Source organism: Camelina sativa, chromosome 9, assembly GCF_000633955.1.
Source record: "Camelina sativa cultivar DH55 chromosome 9, Cs, whole genome shotgun sequence".
NCBI lineage: Eukaryota > Viridiplantae > Streptophyta > Magnoliopsida > Brassicales > Brassicaceae > Camelina > Camelina sativa.
Genome location: NC_025693.1, coordinates 19,374,595 through 19,387,752, shown reverse-complemented (window position 1 = coordinate 19,387,752; position 13,158 = coordinate 19,374,595). Strand labels below are relative to the sequence as shown.

General features: G+C 37.3%; 1 protein-coding gene and 1 pseudogene across 1 annotated transcript; both read right to left on the bottom strand.

The window, feature by feature from the left end:
• On the bottom strand, positions 6,439 to 9,996 carry LOC104715446 (FBD-associated F-box protein At3g49020-like). Its single transcript, XM_019229998.1, has 4 exons — positions 9,793 to 9,996; positions 7,096 to 7,995; positions 6,867 to 7,001; positions 6,439 to 6,756 (listed from the first exon to the last, which is right to left on the bottom strand). Exons 1-4 carry the CDS (start codon positions 9,994 to 9,996, stop codon positions 6,439 to 6,441), a joined length of 1,557 nt encoding a protein of 518 aa, XP_019085543.1.
• Positions 10,198 to 12,608, bottom strand: LOC104715445 (annotated as a pseudogene).

Genomic DNA, 13,158 nt, shown 5'->3' with positions numbered 1-13,158 from the left:
TAAAGCTAACTCATTTATGCTTTGCTGATGACTTACTGATCTTCATTGATGGTTCTGCGTCATCGTTGCAGAATGTCCTCCAAGTGCTTAAAGAGTTTGAAGCGGTTTCAGGGTTAGCGATCAGCCTTCCAAAAACTAGGTTCTTTACCTCCGGATTATCTCAGCCTGAAATTGACAACTTAGCAGCCACCACGGGAATTAGTCATGGACAATTGCCAATTAGATATCTAGGACTCCCACTGTGCACAAAGAAACTTACCTTGCTTGATTGTGCGCCTCTAATTCAGAAGGTAAAGGGTCGCCTTACTGCTTGGTCAACGAAGTCTCTTTCATTCGCAGGAAGGCTTCAAATGCTGAATTCTGTCATCGCTGGAATCTCAAACTTCTGGTCTTCAGGGTTTGTCCTGCCAAAGAAATGTATAAAACAGTTAAACTCTCTTTCAAGTGCTTTTCTATGGAAAGGAACGACGGAGGGGCATCACTCAGCTCGTGTAGCATGGGATACAGTCACCAGGGCAAAGAAGGAGGGAGGCTTGGGACTTAGGGACTTGTTTACTTGGAACAAAGCTTGTATGGTAAAACTCATTTGGCTCCTTTTCTTCAGGTCTGGCTCAGTTTGGGTGTCATGGTTTCGAAGAGTAGTGCTGTCGAATGATCTGAGTTTGTTTTGGACTCGCAAGCCTTGCAGTTGGTTCTCCTGGTTAACAAATAAGCTGCTTAAGATTAGAGATGTAGCCTATTTGTGGGTCAAGTTCAAACTAGGCAATGGAAAATCATGTAAATTCTGGACTGATAATTGGTGCAGGTTAGGGAAAATGCTGTCATACCTCCAAGGAGACGGGCTGTATCAGATTGGTATTCGTCGAAGCACTTGTCTTGCTGACCTTTGGAGGCGAGGATCTTGGCATCTTCCCCCTGCAAGGTCGGAATCTCAGGTCAATGTCCATATTGAACTTTCAACAATCACATTAACTGAGGAAGGTGACTCTTACCAATGGTGGATTGATGATTGTTGCAAGTCTCGTCACAACACTGGTACCATCTACTCTGCTCTTAGGGGTGTCTCTCCTACTGTTCCCTGGCATAGCATCGTCTGGTTTTCAGGTGGGATCCCGAAGCATAATTTTCTTACTTGGCTGTTTATTTTGGATCGTTGTCTGACAAGAGACTGTCTTCTGAGCTGGGGACTTCAAGTAGACTCTCACTGTCTACTCTGTGCGTCTATGCCTGAGTCGCGAGATCACATCCTCTTTCAGTGTTAGTTTACTTGGGCGATCTGGTCGGAGGTTGCTCGCCGATGCAGCTTTGTACCTTTCTCCTCCTGGACTCAGACGATTGACTCTCTCACAAGCTATAGAGGAACACGAGTGGCCAAGAAGCTTCTACTCATCGCTTGGCAGGCAGTCATCTACACGATCTGGACATAATGGAATCACCGACTACACCGAAGCTCTTTCAAATCTACAGATCTTCTTCTTCGCCAAATCGACACCACCATCCGCAATAGAGCGTTGAGCTTTCGAGCTAGTAATCAGGATCTCTCTCTATCTCTACTCCATCTTTGGTTCTCTACTGATACGTCTGCGGTAACTAGTGCATAAGGAACCCTAATCTCCCCTGCGATCTCTACAAAGTTCCACTCTCTCTCCATGCGTTTCGTATGTCATTATTGAGTACTGGCAGGCGGTTTAAATTCTTCAACCATATCACTGGTTTGCTTCTAACCATTGGTTCGTTTCTAATTATTGGTTACATTGGTTCAGTTATGTTTCCTGATGTATGAGGTTTTAACTTTGGGTTTTAGATGTATTGGGCTTCCTACTGGGCCTTGTAAAACTTTTATTTTTCATTTTCCAGTTTAATTGAAAGCCTTTTAACAAAAAAAAACAGTTTTTTTGTCTGAAAATATGGTTATTTCGATTATTTTGGAATAATTTCGGTTATGTAAGTGGTTTGGTTAGTTCGGTTCAAAACATTTGAGGATAAAAAAAACCAATAGAGATATCATTGCTAAAACAAAGAAAAAATGAATTTGCTAAGAGATATATTCGTGAGGAAACTCGTTCTCTTACCGCTTGTGCTCTCTATTCCTCTTGTTCTGTACCTTTCTTACTCCTTTATCTTCTGTATCTCTTCCTCATAATGTAACCAAGATTTAGCATCCCATCGATAATTCAAAACTGAAATTTTAGAAACCAAGAAACCGGCTAAAAGCTTAGACATATGGTAACAGTGACGATCCGGCATCAAAAATTATTCAATCAGTAAGAGAGGATTAACAATCGTAATGCAATAGCAGTCACTCACTCGAGCTAGCAGAAGATTTGGAGAAGAATGAGAAAATAGTGTGAGAAAAATTGACACCGATCGTTTTCCTCTGAAAGCTTCGTAACTCGGCCCTTTTAAAATTTAGGCTCAATCACACTATAGAGTCAAATTGCACTAGAACTATGCGGTATATAACATTGTTAATTGGTCATAATTTTCAATAACTACATTCCGTAAAAAGTTTTCGAAGCATTTTGTTCCATAGTTCAACAATTTTGTAGTCCAAAAGTTATATGGTCTATGCCGTGTTATATGCTGATAGCTCATCATCAAGATTGGTGGATCAATCCTTTCTTGTTTTCCCAAATGGCAATTCTCTAAAAAAGAACAAGTTTCTGGTGCAACTAAAATACATAACTAAGAAAAACTCAATCGGGCACTGAAGTTGTAAAAGTTACCTACATAACATATTGGGTTGCCACTATATAACAACCTGTACTTGTTCCATTCTCAACATTTGGACCTACACTTTTCTTCTCTTTATAAAACATCCCAAACTTAATTTGTTCTGCATAAAACAACACATACTTTTTAAAATATCTAAAACAGAACCTCTGTAATTGAGACAGAGAATTACGATGACTAAACCTGATTAAACCATTTAATCGCGATTACTTGCGTTTGTCTCAAAACACGACCTATATGACTCAATGATATACGACGTAGACATCATTTGGCTGTACGTCTTAGGTTTAGAGTGATTTTGGTTTATACAAGAATTACAAAGAGACGAGATGCCGATTAGTCCTTTGGTATATGAGAGTGATCCAGATGATCCAGATTTTAATCCGAAAAGCAACGCAAGTGATGAAGATTCAGATGGTTTCGAGGAAGTGTCAGATGAAGAGAGTGTGGCTGATGGAAATAATAGTGGAGATGATGGAGACGAGGAGGATAATGTCGTCGAGAACGAGGATGATGGAGATAAGAGCAGAGATGATGGAGAAGACAAAAACAATGGTAGTGATGCGACTGGTGATGACAATGAAGATGTTGAAGTCGGGAATGAGGTAAGCCGAAGCAAGGCAAAACGAAAGAGAGACGAATCTGAAGATGAAGAAGACAAAAGGGAGAGTAAGGCGAGAAAGAAAAAAGATGAACAAGACGACATAGTTGAAAGGTTTGAGTTTGAGATTGAGGAATCTGTAGCCAACTGGTTTGATGATTTTAGGATTAATCAAAATATTGTCCCAGAGAGTTCAGATGAAGAGGAAGATCCAATGGTTTTTAGAGATAGGAAAATTAGGATGGGAACAAATGAGAAGTTAGCTATTGGAAGAACATTCTTAACTGGGTTTGAGTTTAAAGAGGTTGTGTTACATCATGCTTTGAAGTCGAGGGAAAACATTAGGCAAAACAGATATGGGAAAGACAAAATGAGCTTTGTATGTGGTCAAGATAAGAACTGTGAATGGAAAGTATATGCTGCATTCGACAAGACTCGACAATTGTGGGTTGTGAGGACTAATTGTGGATATCATAGATGTAAATCTAATGGGAAATGCAAGCTATTGAAGAGTCCTGTCACTGGAAGGCTTTTTCTGGATAAACTAAGATTGCAACCTAACTATATGCCTCTTAATATTCAAAGGCATATTAAGGAGCAGTGGAACATACTAAGTTCTATAGGACAAGTTCAGAGAGGAAGACTTCTAGCTCTGAAGTGGCTTCAACAGGAATATGCTCAACATTTTGCTCACCTTAGAGGTTATGCGATTGAGCTCATAGATTCAAATCCAGGGTCCACTGCGGTTGTTGATACCTACCCTATGCTGCTGGTGAAGATGTTTTTAATCGTTTTTATGTGTGTCTTGGAGCAATGAAACAAGGATTCTACTACTGTCGACCTATCATTGGGATTGATGGAACTTTTCTGAAACACGCCGTCAAAGGTTGCCTATTGACTGCTATTGCTCATGATGCAAACAATCAGATATATCCAATTGCATGGGCAACAGTTCAGACTGAAAATGCTGATAATTGGTTGTGGTTTCTTAAACTACTTAAGGCTGATTTGAATCTAAAGGATGGACAAGATTATGTCATCATCTCAGATCGTTCTAAAGTAAGTACTATTGTTAGTCTCAATGTTTAAACATATGTCTCGTTTCATTTTCTACTAGCTTGGGTTACATCTTTACTAGTTTGCTTATGTAATTATGTAGGGGATCATAACCTCTGTTAAAAATGAGCTGCCAAATGCTGAGCACAGAATGTGTGTCAAGCACATTGTGGAAAACTTGAAGACTAGGCATGGTGATAAAGACTTGCTAAAAAAACTGGTGTGGCACCTAGCTTGGAGTTATAACCATTCTGAATTTGAAGCAAACCTCAACAAGATTAGAGCTTATGATATGTCTCTTTATGATAGTGTGATGAAGGAGAATCCAAAGAGTTGGTCTAGAGCTTATTATAGGATAGGAAGTAGTTGTGAGGATGTGGACAACAATGCAACAGAGTCCTTTAACTCTACAATTGTCAAGGCAAGGGCAAAGGCATTAGTTCCAATGTTGGAAACTATAAGAAGGCAGGCAATGGGAAGGATTACTAAGAGAAATATGAAAATTGGAAAATAGAAAAAGAAGCTCTCTGAATATGCGACAGAGATTTTGGAGGCTGAGAAAGAAGATGCTATGCGATGTGAAATCACAAAAGGAACACATGGGCGGTTTGATGTTTATTTAGATGGGAACTCACATTTTGTGAACTTGTCAACAGGTAAATGGGAGTGTTCATGTTGCAAGTGGCAAATCACAGGGATTCCATGTGAACATGCTTATGCAGCAGTCTTAGATGCTAACAAGGATGTTGATGATTTTGTGTCCCCATACTTTACTACTCATGTATGGAAGGAAGTGTATGATAGAGGTCCTGATCCGGTTAGAGGTCCACGTTTTTGGATGACCAACAAATATGTCTTGATAACCAAACCTCCAGATCCAAATCTACCTGGGAAAAAGAAGGGTCAGAAGAAGAACTATGATCAGATCAAAGGGAAAAATGAATCACCAAAGAAAAAGAAGAAGGAACCAAAGAAGAAGAAGCCAAAAAAAATTATGGGAAAGGACAAAAATGAGCCAGACAAACTCGGAAGGCAAGGGAGAATCATGCATTGTCGTAAGTGTAGTGTAGCAGGTCACAATTCAGCTGGATGTCCTACATTTCCAAAGGAAAAGAAGGAAAAAAAAGAAAAGCAGAGTAAGAGTAGTAAGAAGAGTACAATTATTGATGGAGCTGGTCCATCTACATTTCTAGGTGCAGAGACACTCACTTTTTCACAAGGACCACACACACTCACACAAGAAAGCCATATCTAGGAGTTGTATTGGTGTTTCATGTTTTTGGAATTAGTTGCAGGTTTTTGGAAGTAGTTGCAGGTTTTTAAAAATAGTTGCAGGTTTTTTTTATATCCCTTTTGTAATGTGAACACGTGATGTTCAATCATGTTTTTGTATCTCGCTTTTTGTTAATTATACTTTTGGTCTTTTGAGATTGGGATTATTAATAACTGAATCACAAGCTAATTTGGTGTATATTGATAATTTGATACGATTCTAGTATGAAGTACGTTAGAATTCAATTATACAATGGAGTAGTGAAGTAAAAAACAAATAAAGAACAACTAGAGTTGTGACGTAATATTTTGACAGGTTTGGAGTGGTGAAGATTCACCCACTTGTTTCATTTTTTTGGTTTTAGGAATTGTGTTGCAGTTTTTTTGTTTGTTGTGGTTTGTTGCAGATTCATCAACGTACAGCCAAACGATGTCGTCTCTCTTTTCTCACTAAACTACGTCGTATATCATTGAGTCATATAGGTCGTGTTTTGAGACAAACGCAAATGAGTAATCGCGATTAAATGGTTTAATCAGGTTTAGTGATCGCAATTCTCTGTCTCAATTACATAGGTTCTGTTTTAGATATTTTAAAAAGTATATGTTGTTTTATGCAGAACAAATTAAGTTTGGGATGTTTTATAAAGAGAAGAAAAGTGTTATATAGTGGCAACCCTAACATATTGGAATTGGCTTTTTCCATAACACATACATTTCTTGAGCAGTTTCCTAAATCAACAAAATAGAAATCCTAATTGTCGAGGAAAATATCCTCATTAGAAAGTTTCAGCTTCGATAACGAGGTGACATGAATCTGAAGCCCTGGCCTCAGTAGCCAACTGGTTGAGCATCTCACCTCTCTTTTCCAACTTCTCGAGCTCTTTAGATTTGATTGGTTTTGTGGAGAGAGTAGCTTTCTTCAACCGTCTTGCGTTCTTAAGGATGTATGTAGCCACTTCTCTCTCATCTTCTCGTTGCCAATCGTAATTTGTCCACACGAATGTCTCAAGATGGAACAACAAACATTCTGGTACACACTTTGGTCGATTCCATTTCAAGCCGATCAGACTATATTTGTTATGGAAGTGATATGGCTGCGGCCAAAGCAATCAATGTAATATATTTAGAGATCATCAAAATACATGAAAGTAGAGCAATTTAGAATTTGCAATTTAGAACTATCCTAAAGAGTGAAATGGCTTACGTCAATGAGTTTGAGGATTTGCAATTTAGGCGAACTATCGAGCATGAGTGAAAGAAGATTCCACCACTCGTCTTCTTTTGTATGCAGCTCCAAAGATAGAAGCTGATAGAAGATTTTACCAGTAGGATGCTTAATCTGTGCATCAAGCAACATAATAGTACACAAAACAATGTTAGCCAAACTGTAGATGAAACCACGAGAAAAGAATCTAAAATCTAAAAAAAATTACATGTAAGGGTGATAAGTCTAAAGAAAGACGTTTGGCTGGAGTTAGAGTTTCCAATATGTTCTCATTCTTTATACGATACACGCTATAGATTTTTGCCTCCACCAGCTCTGGCGCTTTCTGAATCAGACAAAGTCCAAGCCCATCGAACTTATTGATGAACAAGTAGTTCAAAGAAGGAGCATTTATCACATAGCCCTTAGCAGCTTTTGGATAGTATTTATCTACTAAGATTAGTCTCTGTAATGATGGCACGGCAATAGTGAAAACCCCCACATCGGCTTTGCTAAATCTACACACGGCCAAATCTTCAAGACAAGGGCATCCACAGAAAAGGTTGGAAATAGATTCTTTGTCTTTGAAGCTTACATGGGAAAGGTACATCTTTCTCAGGGACTTGAAACAAACCGGAGAAGAAAGGTCTAAAAGAATTGAACCCGTGAGTTCCAATATCTCGAGTGTATTGTTACATCTACACAAAGCACCCGGGAATTTTAATGAGCCTCTCCATGGAAAGGACAAGTCCAGTACCAATTTACGCACATGGCGTGCAAATGCAGTTCCTACCAATAATCCCATCTGCAAAGCATCACATTCATATCCAACCATTAAATGCAAACTCTCTAGAACCGGAGCTTTATGTAGAATCAGAGTTCTGGAAACATCCTCTGAAAATGTATTGTGATAGTCAGAAACAAACTTGAGATTTGGCAACAACTTCCAAACAGATTTCCAACTTTTAGACAAAACACTAGTGGCTATGGCAGTTTTTGTTGGAAGTGAAGACAATATATCCACAAGCAAAGCTTCAGGCAACTCACTGATCCTGTCCTCATTTACAACATCTCGATTACTCAAACCTTCACCACCAGTTTTGCTGTATAAGAAAAACAAAAAGATAAACTAAAGATAAAGTTCATAGAAATTAAAGTTGGAAAGTTACAAAATTAAAAAACCTCAAAGAAACGGATTATTCCGAGAAACAAAAAAACATAAACGAAACAGAGAGACATACCGTTGTAGTTGTTCCATTATTTCGTTAAAGAGAGAAAACAATTGTTTCAGATTACGAACGCTCCAAACTCTTATGCAAATGGTCCCTAATACACGAATCCGGCTAATGCTTAGATATGATAATGGTGATGAGATTCACTTGTGTAGTTGTGTTTCATTAGTAAAAGGATGACCTAGTTACAAAACCCTAGGAGATAGAGAACCGAAAATATATTTAGGAATTACATTTATCTCTAAAGTATTATTTACATTAGGTTATCATATTAAAATAAAGATAAACACACCAAAAAAAAAAACAGAATTCTTAATACCTTATCGATTTTCCAGTTTGGTTCCTTTATCTGCTCGTTCCTACAATCTCAATTTTCAAATTATATCCATCGACACGTAGTTGCAGTCTTATTCACAACATCAAAATTAAAACATAAATGTAAATATACAAAAAATAAAAAACGTATTTATATTGATTCATAGTAAAATAATAAGAGCTCATATAATTTTTCTTTTCCTAAAAAGAAACACAAAAAATACAACCTCGAGAGAAAAAAATAATCATAACGTATAATAAAAAATTCAATTATAAAAGAACCAAAAAAAATATAAAAAACCACAATATCAACACTACCTAATTAATTAACCTAATGCATTCAATATCCAATGTTGTAACCTAAGCTCTATATTTATAGTTAAAAATATAGGGCAAATTACAGCCATAGTAATTTGTAGAAATTTAAGTTTATCTCTAGAAATTGTATAATTTAAAAAAAAAAAAATTCCTTGGATCAAATATTTTCAATGTATTTTTGTGGGTTTATTTGATATATTTTGGTGAAAATGATATATAATTGATGACAGTTATGAAATATTATCTTCTAGAAAATTTTAAATTACTATTAAGGTTAAACTTTTATTTTAGATACACAAAATTTTTAAAAAATAGAAAAATCAGTTGTTCTAATAAGATCAAATCTGATCAAAAGAATATTAGATTTAACTGGACGTCCAGAGGCGAGACGGATCAGACATTCGAACTGGTGACCTTGCATATACTAAAAAATTTCTTTGACCACCAGACAAACGAAACATTTTTAGAATTATGAATTAATCTTTTTTTTCTCATTTTTAATTGACCGCCACCATCTATGTTTTCTTCCACTGTTTTCTTATTTTTCATATTCTTTCTCGACATTTTCATTGTCAAATTTTTCATTATAATTTTTATTATTACTTTTATCATCCCATTCTTCGTTATACTCTTCCTCGTCAGCTTTCTCACATTTTCCCACTAAATAATCATTTAAAACTTTTGTTTTATACTACCAAATAACTTGTTAACCCATCAAACTCTAAAATCAAAATCATTGCCTATTTCCTCATAAAATTTCAAGGATCAGTATAGTTACCACATGACTCAATTATTGATACTTTCACCTGTATACTTACTCGGTTTTAGATCCATTTATTGAAACTTCTTGAACCAAAATCTTTAATACTACAAAATTACAAATTACTTGCAGAGAAAATAATATAAACACATGTATAGCTAATAAAAAATGTGTTTGTCGTTGATAATTTTTCTTGTAAACATCAAAAATTAACTCAAACAACATCAAATCAGTTTATCCTTCTTCTTTAGACCCAAAAATAAAAAAAAACCCCACGAAAATGTTAAAATCTAAAAATTACATGTAAGGGTGATAAGTCTGAAAGACGTTTGGCTGGAGTTAGAGTTTCTAGGATGTTCTCATCAACTATTTTGGAAACGTGACAGAATTTTGCCTCCACTAGCTCTGGTGCTTTCTCAATCAAACAAAACTCAAGATCATGAAACCCGTTGATGTCCAAGTATTTTAAAGCAGTGGCATTTATAACATAGCCTCCATCCCCCATTCCTGAGCATACAACTTCTATGGTAAGTCTCTGTAATGATGGCACCTCAATTATGAAATTTGCTACATCGGCATTACAATTTCTATACACGACCAAATCTTCGAGACAAGGGCAGCCAGAGAAAAGGTTGGAAACAGATTCTTCGTCTTCAAAGTCTACAAGGTAAAGGTGCAGCTCTCTGAGGGACCAAAACAAACAGGAAGTCGAAGATCTATAAGAATATTATACTTGAGTTTCAAGATCTCGAGTGAGTTATGACATCTACCTAAATCACTAGAAAAGTGTACAAATACTTCCTCATTAAACTGAAAATCCAATACCAATTTACGCACATGGCGAGAAAATGCAATTCCAATCCATAATCCCAACTCAAAAGCATCGCATTTCTGTCCGACTTCCAAATGCAGAATCAAAGATCTGCAAAGATTCTCTGAAAATCTATGGTCGTATACTCGTATTGGTGATAGATACAATCGAACTTGAGTTTGGTGAAATATTTTAAATGCTAAGTTGCTAACACACAAACAGAGACATGGGCCATATTCATTTGTTCCTTTGAAAATGCAAAAGGTAAGTTGGAAACTCTAATGCATCTTTTGGTTTGACCATTGCTATATACCTAATTAAATAAATAAATGTGGGTGCTAGATTCTTATTACGAACCCCAACTCATAACAGTTAAGCCGATTACCCTAGGATATGTGAAGTAGACTGATTTGCAGTTTTGCACTTTTCCATAGCATTTATCCTACCAATTACAAGAGTACGTATCAGCTTCACACACGAGGTGACATGAATTTGAAGCCCTAACCACATTGACCAACTCGTTGAGCATCTCACGTCTTTTTTCCAACTTCTCGAGCTCTTTAGATTCGATGGGTTTTGTGGAGAGAGTTGCTTTCTTCAATCGTCTTGCGTTCTTAAGGATGTATGTGGCAACTTCATGCTCACTGTCTCGTTGCCATTCGTATCTTGTCCACAAAAATGTCTCAAGATGGAACAACAAACATTCAGGTACACACTCTGGCTGATTCCATTTCCGGTCCACCAGATAATCTTTATCAAATCGCGTTGACTGAGATGAATGTAATATTTAAGATCAGTAAAATACCTGAAAGAGCACTGGGAAAAGACAAAAAAGGTAGTTGAATAATGTAATGACTTACGTCGATGAGCTTGAGGATTTGTAATTTAGGAGAACTATCAAGCATGAGCGAAAGAAGATTCTACCACTCTTCTTCGTTTGTATGGAGCTCCAAAGATAGAAGCTGATAGAAGCTTTTACCAGTAGGATACTTAATCTGCGCATCACGCAACATTAGTAGTACACAAAACAATGTAAGCCAAGTTGTAGAGAAAAACCCCCTGATAAAATCTTAAATGTAAATATTACCTGTAAGGGTGATAAGTCTAAGGAAAGACGTTTGGCTGCAGTTAGAGATTCCAGGATGTTCTCATTGGTTATATCACAAACGTCAGTGATTTTTGCCTCCACCAGCTCAGAAGCATTCGCAATCAGACAAAACTCAAGCCTATGGATCCCGTTAAGGTTCAAGTATTTCAAAGAAGGAGCATTTATCACATAGCCACCCTCTCTATCTCCATAGTAATCATCTTCAATGGTTAGTCTCTGTAATGATGGCACGGCAATAGTGAAATCCAGCTCCGTATTGCTTCTTCCATTTACGACCAAATCTTCAAGACAAGGGCAGCCACATAAAAGGTTGGAAACAAATGATTGGTTTTTGAAGTATGCATAGTAAAGGTGTAGCTTTCTCAGGACTTTTAAACAAACACGAGAAGGAAAGTATTAGAATAATTGAACCCTCAAGTTGCAATATCTCGAGTGTATCATTACATGTACACAAAACACTCTGAAATCTTCTTACTGAGCCTTCCTCCTGAAATGCAAAACTTAATACCAATTTGCGCAGATGGCGTGCAAAAGCAAGACCAATCAATATCCCAACATCCGAAGCATCACCCTTATCTTTAATTCTCAAATGCAGACTATCTAAAACAGGAGCTTTATGTGAAATCAAAGATCTGAAAACATCCGCTGAAAATGTATGGTGATGATTATTAAAATCAAACTTGAGATTTGGCAACAACTTCCAAAGAGATTTCCAACTTTTAGACAAAACACTCGTGGTTATGGCAGTTTCTGTTGGAAGTGAAGACAATATGTGCACAACCAAAGCTTCAGGCAACTCACTGATCCTGTCCTTGTTCACTCACCTCGATTTCTCAAACCTTCACAACCGATTTTGCTGTAAAAAGCAAAAAAAAAAAAAAACAAAAAAAAACTAAAAGAATTAAAGGGGTTCGAGGATTACAGTGGGAAGGGAAATAAAGAAAGCGAGAAGAATACCATTTTTGTTCCATTTTTTGTGAACAGAGAGACAGCTATCTGGTACAAAATCCAGCCGAGTACACGAATCCAGAAGCTTAGATATGATCATGGTGACGAGAGAGAGATTCAGCTTCAGAAACTATTCAATTTGGTTTGCGAAAGTATTAGCAAGCCACGAAACCCTAACAGAGTGAGTGACCCCAATGCTTAGAAGAAGAATCTGGAAGAGAAGAAGAAGAGAGTGTGTGATAAAAGTGAAAATTGCTTTTAAATGGGTTTGTTTGGTCACCGTTGAGGCCCAATATAAACCGTTGAGTCCGTCAACAACATTTTCTCGAGTTTTCTTTCTTAATTAGTAAGTGTTTGAATCCCCTCCATTAGCCATGGGCATTCGGGTTACCCGTTCGGGTTCGGATATTACCCGTTCGGGTTCGGGTTAATGGATAATGGAAAATAGAACCCATTCGGGTATTTTACTATGTTTGGGTTGGGTTCGGTTCGGGTAGTACCGGGTTCGGGTCGGTTTGGGTTACAATTTTCAGAACCCGGAAAAAACCCGAAAAAACTGGTTCTATTCGGTTTCGGGTAAAGTGTACCCGAACTCAACGAAAACTAGGCCTGGGCACTAATACACGTTACCCGTACTCGACCCGTTACTCGGCTCGTACCCATCCCCAAAAAAAGGGTACCCGCAGCTTTAGGGTCGAGTAAAGGGTATTATATTTATATTACCCGTGAGTAAGGGACGAGTATAGGGTATTAGTTTAGTTTTCAATACCCGTCCCGTTACTCGGCCCTTTACCCGTTTT